Here is a 22,254-nt window from a genome sequence, read left to right as displayed (position 1 = left end):
TATCAGATTCCACTGAAGCCTCCTCTTAGGAATATTCTCCCTTTACCTTGCTTTCCACCTTGAATCTGGGGTTTGGTTCCAGCTTCGCTTGCAACCCCTCATCATCCATAGACTGCTCTAAATCAGGGCGCCCAACCTTGGTTGCACAATTGAATCATACAAGTGGTTTTAGACAGCAGCCATGCTGGGTCACCAAAGACTCGGTTGTGATGGGTCCAGGGTGCAACCAAGGGTAAGAACCTCCATGTAAGTACAGCCTCGTTGGAGATGAAGACACGCCTCCTAGGAAATGTGCCCAACACAGCTCATATAAACACTACGGCTTGATCAGTCCAGAAACAGTTAAGGTCACCCTGCGATTAAGTCCAATTCTGAAATACACAGAAATGTTCGCATCACTAGCAAAGTGCCCAGCTGTGTCTCCTTTTGCTCCCACCCCAGACACATCTCCCACATCTCTGCTGCCACCACCTGGTCTAATTCATCATCATCTTTCCCTGGGCCTCAGCAACAAGCTCCCAAGGCATAAAACATGTCCGTTTCCAGGCTTGTTTGCCCACTCCCCAGCCTTCCCCATGCTGCAGCCACACTGACCTTCACTTACTTTCACATCATTCCTCGCACCTAGGGACCTCTGGATATGTCACTGTCTCTGGCTAAATGTTTCGTAGACTTGACCACTTCCGATTTCGCACACAAACACTCTGCCCTCCTTACTACTCATTAGTCAGGGCTCAACTGAAGTGTCTCCTTCTCAGAGATTCTCCCTGACCTGCAATTTAAAGTGAGCTTCCTGTGTTATATACATTTGCATTCCTTTCTTTTCCATTTTTATTTTATTGAGAGAGAGAGAGAAAGAGGCAAAAAGGGAATGGGAGAAATGAGAGAGCTCTTCCATCCTCTGGTTTGTTTCCCAAATGCCCACAGCTGGGAGTCAAGCAGAATCCAGGAGCCCAAAACCCCAGTACTTGCACCATCACCTACTGCCTCCCGCGATGCACACTAGCAGGAAGCTGGGATTGGAAGCAGAGCTGAGATGCAAACCCAGGTTCCCTGATATGGGTTGTAGGCGTCGCAAACAGCATCTGCCTGCAGCACCAGGCACCCCAGAGAGGACCTGTTGGCACAACATCTGGCTCTCACCTTCAAGCTAAAAGCCCCCTGAAGACAAAAACAATTCTGTTGTGCTCACTCGTGTATGCTGTAGTACCCAGCTTACCTCTGCCCCCAACAGGTGCTCAGTACTCACTCAGTGTACATAAAAGTAGTGTGTTGTGCTGAACCACTTACCTACACTGAGGGACATGGTGACCAACAACTCACAAAACATGTAGTCATAAGCTTGAGATGAAATTAGAACATGTTCTCTTCATAAAAATTCATTGTGAATTTTTTTTTTCGCACAATCTCAGTTCCAGGAATAGTTCTGCTTTGCTTAAGGACCAGTTGGTGTTTTGCTACTATGCCATAAGTCATTTGATTTTTGGTTTTATAAGCCATTGATCTTTCCTCTGCTCTGACTGACTCAAACGTTCAGAGCCAAGTCCGTAACTCTCACCAACCCCAGTCCCTGGCATGAACCTAACTTCATTCCAATTTCAACTCATCAACACTGCCTTCATTTTCCCTTTGCTGTTCGTTTTCAGTGTATATAGATATATTTTACATAACATTAGCATATTATATATATGAACATCCATGTATAAAGATGTATATAAGCCAGTTTTGCTGGAACTGCCCAAGATACAGTGGACACATGAATTAATCCAAGGAAAAGAGAGGAAATGTCTATATGGTGAGATGTTCCAGGAGAGTGAATAAACAGCACCATTTTTCCTGGCATGTGAGAAGAAATAAGAATTAAAGAGAAAGAGAGAGAGAGAAAGAGAAAAAGAGAGAGAGAGAGCAGAACTGGCTGGGGCACAAGGAAAAGAGTGGTTTCCCAACTTATTGCAAGTATCTGAAAGCCGAGGCCTTGGGGGTGGGAGGCCCCCGAGCCTGTGCCTCCCAGGTGCTACTGAGCTCTCTGAGGACAAGCTCCAAAGGCACAGGACTAAGCTGTGTGAAGCCCTCACCACTCCCAAATCTACCCATCAGATCATTCCCTCTGCTCTTCTAATCCAAGAGGGATTAGCCCTAAGTGATGCCCTTCAGAAGGAAGCATTGAGTCAAAGGAAGGGGTGTCTCCTCTCACCATCTGTTACATCTGAGCACCAGCTGTCGCTCAGTGGCATGCACCAGCCCATTCTCCAGCAGACGAAATACACTCACATGAACACTTAGAGAGCATGCAGGGTTTAGATAACACTTTATCTCATCCGCTTAGTATTTTCTTTTCTCCCTTTAAGCCATATCCCTTTCTTGACTATCTCTACCGCCCATCACATTCCTACTTCTAGGTAGGGAATCACTCAGTGATATGTGTGGCTGGTAACCATTTCTGAGATCACAAGATGTGAACATTACAAATGCCAGATCCTGACGTAGTGGAAAACCCCGGTCCCGTTAAATCATAGTCTTAAAACAGAAAAAAAAGAAAAAAAGGAACTTTTGCCAAGAATGGCAAGATCAAACCACTTAAAGATTCTCTTAAAAAGTTTGATTTTGTCTCAGAAGGTTCCATCACTGCTCACTTATCCTCATCAATTATTTTTCTAAGTCTAGAACATAATGATCAAAATGCTCTGTTATTTTTCTCTTTGCTTGTTGGCCAGGAAGTCAGCTTTGGAAGCAGCATGACTGCTGTGCTAACTCCAACTCCGTCCCCATTCCTTACCCCTGTACCTCCTGCCCCACAGTGTGGGAGTTGCAATGATGATGGAGCCAGTCCCTGGAAGAGGTTGGAGTCAAGGGCTGATCCCCGCCACCTGGGGGCCCTGAAAATGATCACATCAATAGCTGCCTTACGTCACACAAGACTGACTCAGAGTGGCTTTGGCTTCCAGAGCTGGAAAGCAGCCAAGTACTCCATCACTCTCTGCCATGGAGTGTGCCCAAGCCATGGGCTCAGTAGCCTTCCTTGTTTTCCAGAATTGATTGCTTTCAATTCAACAACTGTGTCTCCTGGCATGCACACCAGAAAATATCACCAGGACCTTCTGCTGTGATTTTCTGAGTGCCGGGAAAGCTGCAAGAGTCCCTAAACTCCCTCCAGGCTCCCAGATGCTCCTACCAGAGCCTTCTTTGCAGTGTGCCCCAAATATGGTCCCCTTTGAAATGTTTGCGCTTCTTGTGGCCAGGAAGTAGAAGGGGCACATTTACACATTGATCTCACTGATTGAATATTCATTACCTGTATTACTGGCTTTGAGGCACTACGGTGAGTCTAGAGTTTGCCTACCTGTAAGGAAGTCACAGTCCCCATGGGCCAACATCCTGACCCATATTCCACATGACACCACCACATTTTTGCCTCTGATCAATTAATGACTGCCTCTAAGTTGGCCATTTCTGATCTCTGCTTCCTTTTCCTTTGCTTACCCTTGAGGCTTCTGGTTTCACACAGTCAAAAGTTCTAGCTGCCCATGCTGGCCCTGGCCGTGTGGTTCTTGAAACTTACAGGCATCTGTGGCTCCGAGAGAGGCAATGTGATAGCCTAGCAAACAGGGTCTGGCAACGGACCCATTAATGATTTTGCTACCTCACGTTTTATTATATTCTTTTTGATATAACATATCTTTCAATTATCATTCTAGTCAAAGGTTTACTGTTCCACTAAACAAAGAGTTCAACACCTAAAACACAAAAAGATCATGGTTCAGCAGGAAAATGGGTAAGGGCAGAAAACAATAATCATATAAAAAGATGAACCTGTATTAGGATTGTGTCCAGCACACAAGAGAGGGCTCTAAATTGTAGGTGTTCATCATCCAAGCACCCCCACCCCGATTCCCCACTCCTTATGCTGAGCAAGGAACATGACTTTGACCCCTCCGCTTCCCTTTCACACAAAGCTGAAAGAAGAGCAAGAGAGGGAGCCAAGCCCTGGGCTGTCACGGTGTTGTCAGAGAGGAGTCTACAACCTTCACAGAAGGAGTGCTGGGGAAAAATGGCAGGTGGAGCTGGTGCTTCCCAGCTGTGGTTGGCTGTGAAAGACACCAAGAAGATGCTATTAAGCAGCAGTGCTATGGTTCTAATTTTTATGTGTCTTGTGTCTTGGAGAAAAGACGAGAACAATTGACACATTTCTTTTGCTGATCGTTGCTGTGTTTGTTTGAATGTGCTCCCATGCAGCTCCATGCAGCTCCCCCAACACGATTTTCTAACCTATCCCCTTTAGAAGCACAAGCCCTCCTCCAGATTAATTGCACATTAACCAAAATCTTGCAGAACAGCATCAGCCAAAAAAGAACAAGAAGCCAAAGTTTCCAATTGCTCTCAGCCCAGTTGATCACAGGCTCCAAACACTGCACATGTAGCTCTCTGCTTGGAGTGACAAAGCAAACCATAGGTTCTGACAGTTGATCACTCCTCATTGGCTTTGAACTACTTCTTCATAGCGCTGGCTAACCCTGCACTTTATGTGGTAGAGGCTACTTCGCACAAATAGAAAATGATTAGCAACAAAGTCAACAAAGTTACAAGGAAAAGCTTGCCTTGCATACGTTTATTGAAGAAAAGATCCAAGCTTTATTTCATCTCAAATTCTCATAGACAGAACCTCCTCCAATGACTATAATTAACCACCAAATACTAAAATTTCTAAATATGCTAAGTCAAAAATAAGGCTCCTTTATTGTTTTTAACCTGAAAAGAATCCATTTTTGTTAACCTGAGAAAGAACTGTTATCCTGATTGTGGTTATTACATGAAGAAAAAGAAATCTTGGGACTCTAATGACAACGAGAGCTGAGTAGATATAATATCAGGGCAATGACCAAGCAAAGTAGAAAACAAAGAAAAAATTACTTCACCTTCTCCAGATTATCTTGTAACACTTTGGAGTAGAAGTTGTCGAGAGCAGAAGCACACCCTCTAAATATTCACTTGGTTAGTTTATCCCACTGCGCCTCGACATTGTCAACAAAGAGCTATATTTAGACTCAGTTTACTACCACTGTCCCTACAGCTGCTACACATTCCCTGGTTTACAACTAACACGCTTAGGCAGATCCTGCAATTTCAAACACACATACTTTCTTGGTACCTTTGCAAAAAGAAATACGGGGGTAGAACATCAGTTGTCCATCATCATTCTCTGAAAAAGATGAGTTTCTCGGCAATCTATGGTTTATAAACCTCCACTGCAGTGGGCCTATTCATCACGCAGCATCTCATAAAAATAGAAGCTTGGTCCTAAGGCTGAAAATAAATCTGGACAGGCTGAAGACAAAAGCTTCAGGGAGTGAAGTGGGAGAGACGTTAGGACTTAAGTCATGAGAGGTAACATACATGACACTTAACCCACTCTATAAATAACACAGTAATAAAGGCAGCAGAATGTTAAACACTGAAGGTTATTTTTTCTTATTTTTGTGTTTATGATGGAAAAATATAGAAAAAATGTTAAGCATATTCTTACATATAAAATTTTGATTTTTGTCATCTTTGGTTTAATGTTGTATGCTCAATATTTTATCACATTCACCATTTTTTGAATGTGTTCATTTATTTTGAAATAGACATTCCCCCATCTCCTGGTTCATTTCCCAAATGCCCACAGACGGCTGGTTGGGTCAGGCTGAGTCAGAGGCCAGGGACTCAATCCCAGTCTAACATGGGTAGATAAGCCCGATCACTTGAACCATCACCTGCTGACTTTCAGAGTCTGCAGTGGCCAGAAGCTAGAGGCAGTAGTCAGATCCAAGAACTGGCCCCAGGACTCATAAGATATGAGAGTGGCATTGTCACCATCAGATTAAACATTTACCCCTCATTATTCTTTGAGTGATCAGTCCCATTCTAACAGTGCTGTGGAGCCAGCGCAGACCAACCCCTGGTTGTTGAGTATCGAGATTATTTCCTACTGATACCTCTTATCAATCCTTAGATAACGAATATTTCTATATGTATGCATTGTTCTGCACCTGCAGGATTATTCCTTGGTATACATTGCAGAAATAGGATTGGCAAATCAGAGATGAGAAATTATTCATGCTTACACTATTCATACAATTTCCAGAAAACCTGAGCCAATGTACATTTCCCCTAGCATCTTCAGACAACCTGTCAGCACTCGTCTTTATTCTCATCACTGCCAGTTTCATGGATCCAAGGCTGTACCACTGCTTACTATGAAAGATTGCCACTAACCAATGTTTTCCTAGCCCTGTATAAATTATATTCTTTATAAAAACATTTTTTGAAAGAGAGGCAAAGGCAGAACTCCCATCCACTGGTTCACTCCTGGCCTATTATGGTCAGGCTGGGCAGTTGAAGCTGGGAACCAAGAACCTAGTCCAGGTCTTTCACTTGGGCGGCAGGAACCCAATGGCTTGAGCCATCCCAGCTGCTTCCCAGGGTCTGCATTGGCAGGATGTTGGAATTGGGAGCCCAAATCAGAAATCAATAGCAAATATTCCTATGCAGGATAGGGATATTTTAACTACTAGAATAAATGCCTGTCCCTCCCTTTTTTATTTTCTTTGGTATTAATCATTATTGATTAGAAAGCACACATAAGGAACAGCACTGTGGCACAATTGGTTAAGCCACCACAGGCATCCCATATGGGTGTTGATTCAAGTTCCAGCTGCCCCACTTCTGATCCATCTCCCTGGAAGGTCTGGAAGTAGCTCCTGGCTCCTGGCTTCAGGTAGACCCAGCTCTAGCCATTGTGGCCATTTAGAAATGAATCAACAGATTGAAGAGCTTTCTATCTTTCTCTCTCCAAGCCTTTCATACAGAACAAAATCTTTCTTTTAGAAAAACACTAATATGTTTTTAAAGGATTTATTTAGTTTTATTTTAAATAGTTTTGGAGTAAGGGGAGAAAGAGACAGAAAAACAGAAACATTAAGAGGTATCCCATCTGCTTGTTCACCTGCAAAATGACTGTGACAGGCATGACTGGACCAAGCCAGAGCCAGGAGCCAAGAGACCCCTCCACCTGGGAGGCAGGGGCCCCGACGCTTGGCCAGCTTCAGCTGCTTTTCCCAAGCATGTAGCAGGTTCCCTTCTCGAGAAGGGAACAATCAGGACTTGAATCAATGCCCATGTGGGATGCCAGTCTGTAGGCAGCAGCTTTAACTACTGTATTATATCATTGGGCCCAATACTAACCATATTCTTTGGCCGTCATGTAGTGCAACTTTTTTTTCTAATACCATTGGTTTCCTTTCTTTTTTAAAAAAAGTCCAATCGATCACCTTTTTTCCTTATGGCTTTTCTCCATTTTCATATTTGTGAAGTCCTTTTTTAAAAAAAAAATCCAAACAGAAATCAATTATTTAAATGTAATGTATTGAATACTTAACCTTTCCCAGCTGATTTGAAATGCTACTCATAATGTACCTGTGTAGGCCAGGCTGTACCCTGACCCTTGTCTACCAGGCTGACTTGCTGGATGCGGGCACTTCGCCATATTGCCTGTCTTGAAAGGCCTGGTACTGCATTTCTGTACTCATGTACATGTCACATGTGGTGGATGCCAGCACCTGCACTGTGCACTGTGGGGCATACTGGCTGTGGGGATTGCATCTTCAATGATCTTCTGTTCAGTGGAGTGATCAGACTAGGACTTTACAAGCACTAAGATCCACTTCGTGCCAGTCAATGGTTTTGCTTACAGCAAAACCTACACGCATTTGTTGAAAGAGAGAACAATGCTGTACAATGGCCCAAACTGTATGCCAGGCATTTTCTCATTTTATTTCCTCCTCGCAAGTTACCAACCTTGGTAGATGACAGTCTTCCTAACTTTATTAATAAGGATAGAGATGATGGAAGACCCAAGGTGATTTTTTTCCCAAGGTCACTTAAAAGATGACAGGCACAGATGGGATTCAAATGCTCAACTGTCTGACTTGAAAGATGGTACTTTCATGGCAAAGCGTTTGCCTCTAGCGTTTGGTGGCAATGGCAATGCCTTCCTTCTGTACAGCTGTGACTGACTCCTTTCCAAACTCAGAAGCCACACAGGACACGAGTTGGCAAGCACAGGCATCTACTGCTAGTCCAAGATAAGGACTCACAATGCCATGACTTGTACAATCCGCAATGTGTGACTGTGCGTGCATCTGTCACTGGCTGTCCCTTGGTGTCCTCTGGCATGCACTGTGCCATCTATTTGCCGTCCTTCTGATAGAACAGGAAGAATAGAATTCTTCTAGAAGAGCAGGCCCCACACAGAATATTCAACCACCACATGACAAAGCTGGAAGTCCAACACGGCTTCCACACAAAAAATGCCAACCTCTCTTCCTCCATCGCTTGCCTTATGTCAACAAAGTTGTTTTGACTCCTTCTCTTTAGCGTGTTTGGTGGGGGCGCAGAGAAGAAGTTTGTCCTTTTGTAGCTTAACAAAGCTTTCGAAATAAGGCCAAATGTAGTGAGTTGGGACAGCTGGATTCTGTATGCCATTTCTTCCTTTTCATCTTCCCATGGCATCCTTGGCAGCTCACGGAACACCTCAGTCCCTCCCCATGCACACCCTGGGTAGCTCAGAGACACCTCTGCTCCTCCACCAGGGCATTCTAGGTAACTCTTGGCCATCGTTCAGAACTCTGCTGGGACTCCTACAACACCTCTGCTAGGTGTCCGTGTTTTGCTCATAAACTACTTGCCTCCAGTGCCCCATGACAAAGAACTATGATCTTTGTGCTGCCAACACCGAGTGCAGCCTGGGAACTCAACAGAGATTTGAAGAAGGGGAGGATGAATGGACAGTGCGCTATACCCAAACTGCTGACTGCTAGACTTTCCTGGCTCCCATATATCCCCAACAAAATCCCCTGGAGTCAAAGCTGCCAAAGGGAAAAGGGCGATTCCCAGCGGGAAGCAGGAAAGAAAAAATGGGGGAAACCTAAGCAGGTACATCAACACTCGAGAATCAGCACTTAGAACACTACCCTTGTCGTGCCGGATGCAGCAGTGGGATGCTCACTATGCTAATGAGCCTGTGTCTCATGCGACAAGGTGGAAGTGTTCAGGAACTGCTGCCCAGTCTTCCACGTAGGGCAGGGAAGCCCATATCAAATAGCTGCATTTCTTCCTTTTGTTCCTGATCCACGATGAGACAGTGAATTCATCCCTGGGGAAACCATTTAAGCAGCTTGTTCAGGAACATTTGGCTGGGTTCTCTTCTGCCAGTGCGCACACAGAGGACAATAAAACAGGACCAAAACTCAGGTCCAATGCTCTCACCTTCACTTCCTTGCTAGCCTGACAAAAGGAAGCAAAGATATTTAGCTGTCTTCCTTCCACCACCATTGTAACAGGGTTTGATGGTGCCTGGCTCACCATCTAGAAATACACATTTGAAAGCTCAGCAGAATAACTGGCTATGCTATCAAGCTGAACACACATAGATCTAAGATGAGTAGAAAACTAGCCCAAGTGTCTAGGAAGGCAACCTTTTTAAACAAAGACTGAGTCACTAAGAAATTATTTGTATATATTCAGCTCATGAACCTGGAAACAAACAAGAGTAAAAATCAATACCAGTGGTTTGGTGTTGTGGCACAGTGCATTAAGCCACCATTGTAACACTAGCATCCCCTATCAGAGTACTAGCTCAAGTCCTCGCTGTTCCACTTCCAATCCAGCACCCTGACAATGTGCCTGGGAAGGGAGGAGAAGATGGCTCAAGAATTTTGATCGCTGCCACCCACATAAGAAATTCAGATGGAATTCTAGTCTCCTGGCTTTGACCTGCGCTCTTGCAGCAATATAGGGAGTAAAACAATGAAAGAAAGACCTCTTTCTCTCTGTCTCCCCTTCTCTGTGTCACCATGGCTTTCAAATAAATAAAACTTCATTATGTTTTTAGGTTTCAATACTATTTAGCATCCCTGAAGAGTAAACTAGAGAATCAGCCTGCACGTGTTCTAGATATGTTATAAAGTTGCTACTCAGAGTTTGCATTACTGATTATCTGCACAACTAATGATGGGAGGAAGCTAACATCCTCTTTAAAAATTTGTTTTTATTAAAAAGGCAGATCAGATTTATAAAGAGAAAGAGAGACAGAGACCTTCTATCCACTGGTTCACTCCCCAGGTAGCTGCAATGGCCAGAGCTGAGGCGATCCAAAGCCAGGAACCAAGAGTTTCTTCTAGGTCTTTCATGCAGGTGCAGGGTGCCAAGGCTTTGGACCATCCTCTACTGCTTTCCCAGGCCATAAGCAGAGAGGCGGATGGAAAGTGCAAAAGCCACAACATGAACTGATGCATGTGGGATCCTGCTAATGAGATGAGAATTTAGCCATTGAGCCATCGCTCCAAGCCACACAAACATCATATTTCTGTGGCATTTGCCTGTTTGGGTTTTTTTTTTTATCAATTAGGAAAAACGATCCCACCCTTTTCCTTCATATTTTATTTCCCAAGTCAAATTGTTTTTGGAAATTTCAACTTGTCCTTTCCATTCTCCCAGAAAATCGTATTACTCCAGCATTCAATCTGCTCAATCTTGGTTCAGTTTCAAGTTGATACTTCAGTTCATTTCCAGACATATACTGAGTGGTTGGTATTCTTGTATTACTTCTCACTTTCAGACACAATTGCTTGGCAAGGTGGAAAGCCTGCTGGGTAAATGAAGCCTGCTCCTTCTCCTTCTCTATTATTCACCCTTCAGACATGGGAAAGCGAAGTCACAGCAGCTCCTCCTGCCTCTAAGGGCCAAGGTTGAAATGAACCAGCTGAGCTAAAAGCATGAGAACAGTCCGTTTTCAATCATGTTGGTTATATTTCGTTAGAAAACTTCCTTAAATTAACGGCAAGTCCTTATTAGTTCATTACTTGCCTTGCTCTCTTTATAGACTATAAAATGTGCAGGTAGGTTGTTTTTAGGATTTTATTAAAATTTCATAGACAAATGGAAGCAAAGAAGTTTCAAACAGAGAAGTTACTCACACTACTCAATATGCCACAAGGTGTTTCAACTAAAGACAAGATGACAATAAGTTAGCCAGAAAGGCATCCAGCACCCCTTTTCTGCAGGAGCTTGATATTCTAGAGATAAGCTGGTATTAATGTGCAACCTCCGGAGTGCCCTGGTAGCACCGATAATAATCATCTCCATGAAGAAATGTGGGCTTGGCACATGCCATCTGCTGTCACCACAGCCCAAGGTTGGCACATGCCATCTGCTGTCACCACAGCCCAAGGTTGGCACCTGCCATCTGCTGTCACCACAGCCCAAGGTTGGCACATGCCATCTGCTGTCACCACAGCCCAAGGTTGGCACCTGCCATCTGCTGTCACCACAGCCCAAGTTTGGCACCTGCCATCTGCTGTCACCACAGCCCAAGGTTGGCACATGCCATCTGCTGTCACCACAGCCCAAGTTTGGCACCTGCCATCTGCTGTCACCACAGCCCAAGTTTGGCACATGCGATCTGCTGTCACCATAGCCCAGGGTTGGCACATGCCATCTGCTGTCACCACAGCCCAGGGTTGGCACATGCCATCTGCTGTCACCACAGCCCAAGGTTGCCTTTCATTTGGAAATCATGCTGTTGATTTGGTTTAGAATCTACATGGGTGAGGCATATGCTTCTCCTTGCTGTCCAGGGAGATGCTGGCGAGAAGAAAGCGGAAGCTTAGGACTGAAGCTTGTGCTTACCGACTCTCCTCTTTTCCCTAGTTACCGTGACAGTGGGAGGCAAGCAGCACTTGCTGGGACTGTATGACACCGCAGGACAGGTACGTTTTTATTATCTTGATAACTAAGAGTTGGTGGGGGACATCAGCGGAAAACCATCTGGCCAGGTTAGTGAGTCCACACACAGACACGACTCAGTCTGATCACTCAAGTGTCAATCCAAACAAGTGCAAGTGCGTTCTTGGAATTTCAAAAATACTTCCAAGTATAAAAACCTAAATCATGCTAATAATGAAGTAATGATTGCTTCGTTGATGGATAACCATCAACAACCAAAATAACATTCAATCGAGATTTTTAATTTCCTCTTACCCAGTCCTAGTCCACATCCAGAATTAACGGGTAAATATTTCACTTAACCTATGTGATCCTCTTTGAATCCTCAGTTGAGCTATGAAAAGTTTCAAAAGAGGCAAATGTGAGGAACGGTGGCAGAGAATAGATGAGTGAAGTGTTGAAAGAAAGAAAAGCCAGAATTGCGGGATGTTTTCCACAAGTGCAGGTCTTTCCCCCCTGAACAACTGGGAATTAACTCTAAATTATCTAGGAATCTTGAAATACATTCACCTTGTCAGACACGATTCAAGAAAGATTTAAGTTGGGAAACCTGGCCAGCCGTAATGTCAGGCAATGGATCAGAACCCTTCGTCAGCTAGCACATGCTCTAAGGAGTGAAAATATCACTGGACCGTCGGTCCTGACACCCCACACATTGTGCAAGTCTTCAATGTTACGTGTTCTTCGGTTGGAGGAGGGGGAAATGGGGAATCAGTGCCTACGGCCCAATTTCTTGGATAAAGTTTTTATTACCAAATAAGCCTTGGATCATTTATTGAGGTCAAATCCGGTTTGTTCAGTTTGCCCAAATGCTTGCCTCTGAAGTCCTTTAGAGTGGGTCTTTGACCAATTTCCCACTGTGAGTTTTCTGGTCATTGCTATTTGTAGTTAAGCGTTTGTCTAGGCCTTTTTTTTTCACAATTATCTGGGTACATGTCATTTTGCTCAACTTAAAAGCTCTTTACCAGGAAATAAATAAGTGGAGGTCTCTTTGTGGAATTTGCAAAGGAACTTCATAAGAGTTGCTGTACACACCTGAGTGTGGCGTTGGTCAAGTGGGGGTGGGGAGCCTGGGAAACCTGGCACCACATCAAAACTATAAGGAGCATCACTGTTTCAGCAGAACTGGGGAGCAGAGGCGACCACTCACATGCACAGAGCGTCGGGGGTCTAGGGAAGGATGGTTCCTAAGGGCCCAAATGGCCTCAAGGCCAAGATTCAAGCAGAGCTGACTCTTGGCGTACAGTGCCTTTAGCTGCCACATACCATACCAGCTTCCTGTATGGGTTCCAGTTCAATTCCCAGTTGCTCCAGTTCTGATTCAGCTCCCTGCTGATGCACCTGGTAGAGAAGTGAAAAAATGACCTGAGTGCCTAGGGCCCTGCCAGCCACGTGGGAGACACAGATGGTGCTCATGGCTCCAGCCTATCTCAGCCTTAGCTGTTGCTGCCACCTGGGGAGTGAACCAGCACATGGAAGATCTGTGTGTGTGTGTGTGTGTGTGTGTGTGTCTCTCTCTCTCACACACATACACACACACACACAACATTGCCTTTCAAACATACATGTGTGTATGCTACAAAGGCCTCAGTATAGCTCATATTCCTCACCACCAGAAAGCATTCTAGCATTGTAGCAAAAGGCGCACACGGGAGGGCTGAAGGTGCCTACGCTGGTCCACACAGCCACTGGGGATCCCCACTCATGAAAAAGTCACATCTCAGGAAGAACATGGAAGCTTGCATCCTCCTCAGACTTACCCACAGTCAAATTTTATGAATATAACCCAGTTTGAAAAATTAGATACACCAAATCATGTTTCATGACTCAGAGACTTTGTTTCTCTTACCCTATAAAACATAGAGCTCTCTGTGTCCCCGGGAATCCATTAGGTTCTCCCCTCTCCTGCAGCCTTGCCCGCCCACCGCCCCTGCTGCCAAACAAGCATTCTGTGCATCAAATGCCCCAAGAACAACTTCCCTGGGTCTGTATTTAATTTCAAATCCAACCAAACTGTTCAAAAACTCTTGTAGAGTTTTTGTCTTTTCCAAACAACTCTGCCCTTTAAGTGTGTGTGTGTGTGTGTGTGTGTGTGTCTGTGTACACGCACACATTTTTTTAACATCAGTCTAGGCTTTGTAAAAATGCTTTGACAATCCAAATCAGAGACAACTGAAGGGCCCCAGGCCTCTGACGCAGATGAACACTGATAAAATATAAAATCAATGATTTCAAGATGTTTCTTCAACTTCACTTGCACCGTGATGCTTTCTGCGGCTTCCTTGGAAAGCTCACAGGCAGAGGAAGTCCATGGAGGAGCAGCAAACACGTGCTAAGGGAGGCAGAGCCTCGCTCAAGTCCCTCCCAGGCCAAAAAGGCTACGATTAGGACCTGCATCAAGAGAGCTTTTCAAAGACCTGCAAGAACTGGAGTCGTGAGCAAAAGGATGTGAAGCCAGGCCCAAGAGAACTCTTTCAGCACAAGCAGTTGTTAAATACCAGAATGCAGTCATGCTGGAGGACAGCGGGCAAGTCGCTTCCGGGAACAGCGATTCTCCATGGCTGACGGTGCACCCAGCCCTAGGGCATCAGGAAACGCCGCTGCCTGCGTGCAGTGCTGACATCACTCGGGAGCACCTGCTCAGGTCTCAGCTGCTGCACTGCTGACCCAGTGCCCTACTGATGGTCATCCGGGAAAGCAGCTGCAGAGGGCCCAAGTGCTGCCATCTTGTGGCCCAGGTAGGAGTCCTGGATGAAGCTCTCGCTCTCTCCATCTCTCTCTCTCATTCCCTTTAGAAAAAAAGTCCCTGGGGTCCCACCCCAGACCAGAGTATCTGCTGAGTGGGGCCCATGACTTGTCTTTAAAAAAAAAAAAAGATTTATTTATTTGTATTGCAAAGTCATATATAGAGAGGAGGAGAGACAGAGAAGAAGATCTTCCATCCTATGATTCACTCCCCAAGTGACCGCAATGACCAAAGCTGAGCCAACCCAAACCCAGGAGCCAGGAGCTCTTCCGGGTCTCCCACGTGGGTGCAGGGTCCCAAAGCATTGGGCTGTCCTCAACTGCTTTCCCAGGCCACAAGCAGGGAGCTGGATGGGAAGCAGGGCTGCCAGGATTAGAACCTGCACTCATATGGGATCCTGGCACGTTCAAGGCGAGGACTTTAGCCGCTAGGCCACCATGCTGAGCCCATGACTTGCCTTTATAATAGGGCTCCCTACGCTGCTGCTCCTAGTCCGTACTTTGAGAACCATAGTTCCAGAACCTTGAAGTGCAAGGCATGGTCCGCTGACCAGCAGCGTCAGCACGTCCAGGGAGCAGCTCAGAAAAGCAGCATCTCAAGGCCCGGCCACAGCCTGCTGACTTGAAAATTTCCCTGTTCAGAGGATCCCCAGTTTTCTGGATGCTCACTAAACCTCGAGTAGCCCTTCTCTACAGGCCCCCAGTGGTTGCAACACCATCTGCAAAGTCAGGAAGACGCAATGGAAAATAGCCATTTCCCAAACGGGTTTCCACGGCTCTGCAGCTCAGCCAGCAAGGCCTTGCAACAAATCAGGAATACATGGTCCAGAAAGTTCCATTCCCATCTGTAGCTAACGTGAGCCACTCCTTCTCAGTCATATATATATATATTTTTTTAAAGAATGGTGATGTCACACAATAGCTGAAGAATATCTGTAACTAATTCAAAACTACTCACTTGGCTAGTTTTACTAATAGGAAGAAAATGATCTGAAAACCAATTGATCCATCCCTGAGCCACAAAAAGGAGGAAGTCTCAAAATCTAGCTGTAACAGCCTGTCACATTTGAATAATGAGATTTTTCTGACCTGAATAAATCAGAGAGCTGTGACCTTCTTCTTTGCCTTAGCTAACTATGGGTCAGAACTGATTTAAAAAAAAAAAACTCAAGAAACAACATATTCTAGAAGGAAAGAAGACAGAAACTCATCATCTCTACTCCGTAAATCAGTCCTGAGCAAAACGGTAGGCTGTGGGCGCTCCTACTCCGAGGCATCTTGTCTACCGTGCACACGGCTGCAGCCCCAGCAGGCCTGGTCCAAGGCATCCCTGCCCCTTCGTAATTCACTAAGGATTTGCTAAGGACAGTTGATAAGGAATTCCCATGCCCTTGCTGCCAGCTCTCAATAAACATCTCCCAACTCCTGAAAGAAAACCAACATTTGGACCAGGGGTTAGCCTTTGAAGACACAGTCCTCAGAACTCTGGTTCATTTACCACACAGAATTACAAACAGGAGGTCAGGCAAAGAAAGGGGGAGCGCTTCTGAGGGTGGTCACATGACACCTCTCAGATCAACTGGGCAGCGCAGCCAGGCCTGCAGACGAAATCTATTTAGATCATCCCGTCTCCAAAGAGGGGCTTTCTGAAAGTCCTACCAAAAGAGATTTCTAGGGTGCGTCCCATATCAGAGCACCAGAGTTAAAGTCCCAGCTCCGCTTCTGATTCCAGCTTCCTGCCAGTACACACCCTGGGAGGCAGCAGGTGACGTAGCAAGCCCTTGGACCCCTGCTATACACATGAGAAATCCAGGCGGAGCTCCAGAGTCCTGGGTCTGGCTTGACCAGTGCCAGCTACTGCAAGCATTTAAGGATCTCTCTTTCTCTCTCTCTCTCTCTCTCTCTCTCTCCCTCTCTCTCTCTCTCTCTCTCTCTCTCTTCCTTCCTCCTAACCTTCCTGTCTCCCTCTCTCCCTTCCAGTCTTTCAAAGAATTTTTTTTAAAAAACAAAAGCTAACTTGTGCAAACTATTTTGAAATCTGTGCATTATGTTTTATAGCATTCATTTTCCCTGAACTTTCTGGATATTGTTCACATACATGCATTTCAAAATGTATGGCATCAAAATTAACTTATCTTTAAATTAAAAGTCCTCTCACTTCACAAAGAGAACCTTGGTAAAGGTGGCAGTTGGCAGTACTGCCCTGGAGGAGTGAGATGTGGCTCCTGGCACCAGGAAGCAGGTACAGTCAGCAGGCCAGCCTGGCCAGACACGGGTTTCTCTGCAGCTCAGTCCCTCAAAGAATGTGTGCACGCAGGCAGCCATGGCGTCTGTCACTGAGGAACCACGGAAGTTCAGGGGCCACCCTGCCAAGGGGGTGGGGAACACCCGTGCACACCCCCAAACCCCTCACTCCCCAGCACAGCAGGCCGCAAAGCTCTTCCTGGGCTCTGATTCCTGAACTGCCTGCTTCCCCCAACGACTGAACACGCCAAACCACGCAGGCAGGCAACAGTGCAGCTGGGCTCCATGAACCACAACCTAGGGACCCCGGGGGAGGACTCCAGCCTTCCTCTTTGCTCTTGGCTGACCAATGGGGCCAGCTGCAGCCCAACATCTGGCATCCAGCCCCTCTGGAAAGTCGGCCCAAAACCTCAGAACAAATATTTCCTTCAATGAGAAGCTCCAGCTTTCTTGCCCATTCACATCTTAATGTGCATGTGTGGTTTTTAAAGACTTACTTTGAGAGGCAGAGTGACAGAGATGGAGGAGGGTGGCAGGGAGGGAGAGAGGCCTTCCTCCAATTGCTGATTCTCTCCCCAGGTGGACGGGCAGAGCCTGGTTAGGAACTTCATCATCCTGGTTTCCCATGTAGGAGGTAACAGCGCAAACACCTGGACCGTTCTCTGCTGCTTTCCCAGGCACATCAACAGGGAGCAGAATTGGAAATGAAAGAGTGGGGACTCAAACTGGCACCCTGACATGGAACAACAACATTGTGTGTGGCAACTTAAACTGTTATGTTACAATGCTGGCCCCAAACCCTTTTGACTGAGGGTGGGCAGAAAACACCTCAAAGCTTCCCTTGCCCCCAAATTCCTTCCCTCGCGCACCCCAATCCTGATCTCTTTGCAAGTGTAAGCCCTCTGCACTCACAATGCTCTCCTTGATGAAAAGCTTGTCTGCCCAAGGCAGGTGAGCGCCAGTCTCCCATTCCCTACCAGAAGGGCCACCCTGCCAGCTACATCAGGGACCCTGGCATCTTAAGGGCGATCGCAGCACCTAAGACAGAAGCTACTGGGTGCCAACACTCAGTCCTGGGAGGGCTCTCAGATCCCCCAGACCCTCTGTTTTCTTCATCCGGAAGCCCTGCCTCATTTCACAGCTACAGCCAGTGACGAGCCCCCTCCAGCCTAGAAGGGCTTGCTCTGTAGCACTGGTGTAAATCATGTCATCATCGGTCCAGACCATGGCTTCTCCCACACGCTGCAACGGCTGAGACGGCGTGGGAGTGGGGAAGGGAGAGGAGTGCAGGGTAGCCTGCCTCAGAACCGCCTGGAGGCCTTGTGAGGGTCGGGTGGTGCAGACCTTGCTCCCGGCCCCCGGCCCCACTGGGTCACACCAGCTGTCTACATCCAAGAAGCACACTGCAGGAAACACCGCATCAGCTGACCTGCGGGGCCTCCTCCAGGCTTGCAGGGGAACTTTGTCAGTGCATTCTGCATCACCCCGTCACCAAGATTAGCAAAGAGCAAGGGAGAATCTTTCAGGCCTCATGACGGACGCAGAAGGTGGCGAAGCTGCCCTACTAAGACGATAAAGGATCGGAAATACAACTGACCTCACTTGCCCACCCCGCAACGCACGATCTTCCTAACTCTCTTATAAGAGAAGAAAAATTCCTCTGCCAGCCACATGAATCAAACACACCTGATCCCTCCATGTCACCGGTTATTTGCTCCTGGAGTTGTAACATTTCTCCAACTTGAGTTTTCTTTAGGTTTTTGACCATTCAAGCGTAAATACACAGTATCTGCTGCCATCTGGTGGTCATTTCCAGCAGTTGCCAACCATCAAACACATGGCACATCCCAAGGTCTGACATGACTTCAGGGGCTGGGGAACGGCTGCCTCTTTATTACATCCCTGAATAACTGAATAACTGGGTTTCCAGAAAAAAATGTTTAATCTGTCACTTAAAATTCTGGGCTTCCACAAACAGTGATATGAAAAATCGCTAGAATGTTTTTCCTTAAGTGTCAGTGTATAGAGGCTTTGTCAAGAACTATTGCCCTCCCACCCTCATACACAGGCACAGAGGTGGTGAGGCGATCAGCAGGCCTGGTTCAGCCTCCCATCTGGACCAGTGTTTATGGAGATAAGCACCCATTTATGTATATAAATGAGGTAAATGAGACATAATAACAGAATTTTCTAGACTAATTCATCTGGGAATGGCGGGGGCAGGGGAAGGTGTGCACCACCTGGCCCACACAAGGCCTCCAGGTGGTTCTGAGGCAGCCCCAGCGTCAGAAACACAGGTTAGCCTACAGTCCTCTGCCTTTTCCGCCCCCTCACCCCAGCCCAGCCAGCTGTAGCATGTGAGAAGTCAAGGTCTGGATGCTTCACCCCTAGGTGGCATGGTCGCCTACAAGATGCCAGGAGACCACGAGGAGTGAACCAGTGATCTACCTGGTGGTGGGGGGCAACATCCCGTGTTGAAATACAGAATGCCCCCTAGTTGGGAAACCAGGATGATGAAGTTCCTGGCTCCACCCACTCAGTTCGGGAATAAATCAACAAATGGAAGATCTCTTTTCCTCTCTCTCTCTCTGACTCTGTCATTCTGCCTCTCAAAGTAAGTCTTTAAAAACCACACATGCACATTAAGATGTGAATGGGCAAGAAAGCTGGAGCTTCTCATTGAAGGAAATATTTGTTCTGAGGTTTTGGGCCGACTTTCCAGAGGGGCTGGATGCCAGATGTTGGGCTGCAGCTGGCCCCATTGGTCAGCCAAGAGCAAAGAGGAAGGCTGGAGTCCTCCCCCGGGGTCCCTAGGTTGTGGTTCATGGAGTCCAGCTGCACTGTTGCCTGCCTGCGTGGTTTGGCGTGTTCAGTCGTTGGGGGAAGCAGGCAGTTCAGGAATCAGAGCCCAGGAAGAGCTGTGCGGCCTGCTGTGCTGGGGAGTGAGGGGTTTGGGGGTGTGCACGGGTGTTCCCCACCCCCTTGGCAGGGTGGCCCCTGAACTTCCGTGGTTCCTCAGTGACAGACGCCATGGCTGCCTGCGTGCACACATTCTTTGAGGGACTGAGCTGCAGAGAAACCCGGGTCTGGCCAGGCTGGCCTGCTGACTGCACCTGCTTCCTCATGGGTTCTTACTCTCTTGCGATGCATTTTTTTTTTAGACACCTAAAACCTTGGATAACTAGAGCATCTATGCCAACTGAGCCTTGAGTTCCAGGTGCTTGGGGAGCTTCATGAAGGTTCCATGTAAGCACAGCTACCTTATACAATACTCCAAGTCCCTTCCAGTCACATGCGTATGTGTGTGCACATCCAAATAATACTTTTAGGATTTACACTAAGCTGGTATATACTGCATGTGTAAGTAACCCTGACATGTTTGGAAGGACAATGGTGGGCAGTGGCTCTCTGAGGAGCGAGGAAAAACTACCAAAAGTCACTTTGGAGATGAAAACAAATTTTCCCTCCTATCCCACCTCCTGCTGTGACGTTTGCATTTTTGCAACAAGCACATTCATGTTTTATAGTCTTCTGGAATGCTAAGATGAGTTACTGCATGATTGAATCTGAGCCTATCTGTGAACACAATGCACGGATTAGGTGTGAGCACGCAGGCTTGGCCGCACAGAGGGCACACACGTCCCCAGGGTATTTGGATTCATCGTCACGCTGCTATATGTGACATGTGTGTAATCTAACACATACAAAGTAACTCTGGGCTCTTGTGTGATTGACTAACTTGTATGAAAATACCTAAAACTTTCTCTTGAGAGCTCAGATTTTACCCTGGAAACCCTAAAACATTTCACACGCAGCAAAAAAAAAAAGCATTTGCTAACACTTTCCCAAAGCGGAGGTGGTGCGGTATCTGAATGTGTGTGTGCCTCCTCTCCGGCTGAAACACAGGGTCCATGACGCCACATGGAACGCAGGAGTCCTCTGCCAGGGCGCAGCCTTACCTCAAAGAGCTTGGGGAAGAAAACCATTAATGCAGCATTTTACTTGGACGCACTATGACCTGTTGGTAAACTTTCAAAACAAACCCCAAATGCACAGCTCTAAGCCCTCACCCAACAGATTCCTTCAAACATTGTAGTATTCAACTTGGCAACAGATATTTGGTTTTGCATTTTTAGGTAATTCTAAAATAAATTGGGATGTAATTTTTAAGCAGATTAGGAAATTCTGTGCCTTGGTCAAGGGCTTAGTAATTTAAAGCCCATGATCGATACTACACAACTCTGGTGTTGAAAGGAGAAATAAATTCTTTTTTGATTATTACTCAAATCCTTACCAAATTGTGTAATTTACTTATTTATTTCCTAGGATGACAGGGTAGCGTGGACGGGAGGTGGGGGACAGACAGGGGGAGAGGGAAATCTTTCAAGCACTGACTCACTGCCCAGATGCCCACCAGAGCCAGCTGTGCGCCAGGCAGAAGCCAAGGGCTGGAAACTGATCCTGGTCTCCTACACGGGTGGCAAAGGGCCTAATTCTTGGGTTATTTTTACTGCTTCTGGGGACATATTATTAGGGAGCTGGGTAGGAAGTGAAGCAGCCAAGTCTCAAACTAATGTGGGACACCAGTATCGCAAGACGATGCTTAACACACCACGCCCAACGTCAGGTTCAAATCACACACTTTAAATGGGCGAATGTTCATACACACACACACACACACACACACACACACACACACATATATAGTCGTTTCCAGATGTGGGAAGGTATTTGTCAGCAGTATAAAGTTGCAATTACATTTAAGGAATAAATCTAGAGCTCCTTTGTACAACCCAGAGGTTACAATGAATAAAATTGTCATGTCACAGAAATTTCCTAGGAGTAAATTTCAGAAACTCTCGCTATTCAAAAAAGAAGAAGAAAGAAAAGAAAAATAACTATATGAGGAGACACGTAGGTTCATTTGCGTGGCTGTAGTCTTTACATGTATTTGAAAACATGTTGTATGCTTTCAATTTTAAATTCTCAGGTAAAATAAACGGCTGAACTTTACAACATGTCTCAGAAAAAGAGGACAGTACTTAATCTCGGGGCACAACAGAAAGTTTCATGATTTCCTCACGTCTAGCGCCACCAGGCTTCTGGCCAGGGAAGGGCCAGGATCCCCAGCCCTGCTGCCCCGTGCACCTCTCGGCTCTCTGGAGCACGTGAGGCCCCCCACTCACCAAGCTGCACCCCCACCTGTCTGCTCTCCCCACAGGAGGACTACAACCAGCTGAGGCCGCTCTCCTACCCCAACACGGACGTGTTTCTGATCTGCTTCTCTGTCGTCAACCCCGCGTCTTACCACAACGTCCAGGAGGAGTGGGTCCCGGAGCTGAAAGACTGCATGCCACACGTGCCTTACGTCCTCATCGGGACCCAGGTACCAACACGAGCTGGGGCGGCTGGGAGGGGCTGCAACAGAGGAGAGACCCTGCACGT

At 46.5% G+C, this 22,254-nt stretch overlaps 1 protein-coding gene across 1 annotated transcript in view; it reads left to right on the top strand.

Moving 5' to 3' along the window:
- The window catches only part of RHOJ (ras homolog family member J), a 67,484-nt gene that overhangs the window by 35,995 nt on the left and 9,235 nt on the right, over window positions 1-22,254 (top strand). Inside the window, exons 2-3 of the mRNA XM_040975718.1 lie at window positions 11,746-11,804; window positions 22,031-22,195. Of these exons, the coding sequence (XP_040831652.1) occupies window positions 11,746-11,804; window positions 22,031-22,195 (224 nt within the window). The remainder of the gene's footprint in view (window positions 1-11,745; window positions 11,805-22,030; window positions 22,196-22,254) is intronic.

This window comes from Ochotona curzoniae, unplaced genomic scaffold, assembly GCF_017591425.1.
Source record: "Ochotona curzoniae isolate NIBS_2020 unplaced genomic scaffold, NIBS_Ocur_1.0 contig_2688, whole genome shotgun sequence".
Taxonomy (NCBI): domain Eukaryota; kingdom Metazoa; phylum Chordata; class Mammalia; order Lagomorpha; family Ochotonidae; genus Ochotona; species Ochotona curzoniae.
The sequence above is the reverse complement of the archived record's forward strand: the minus strand, read 5'-3'. Positions and strand labels throughout refer to the sequence as shown.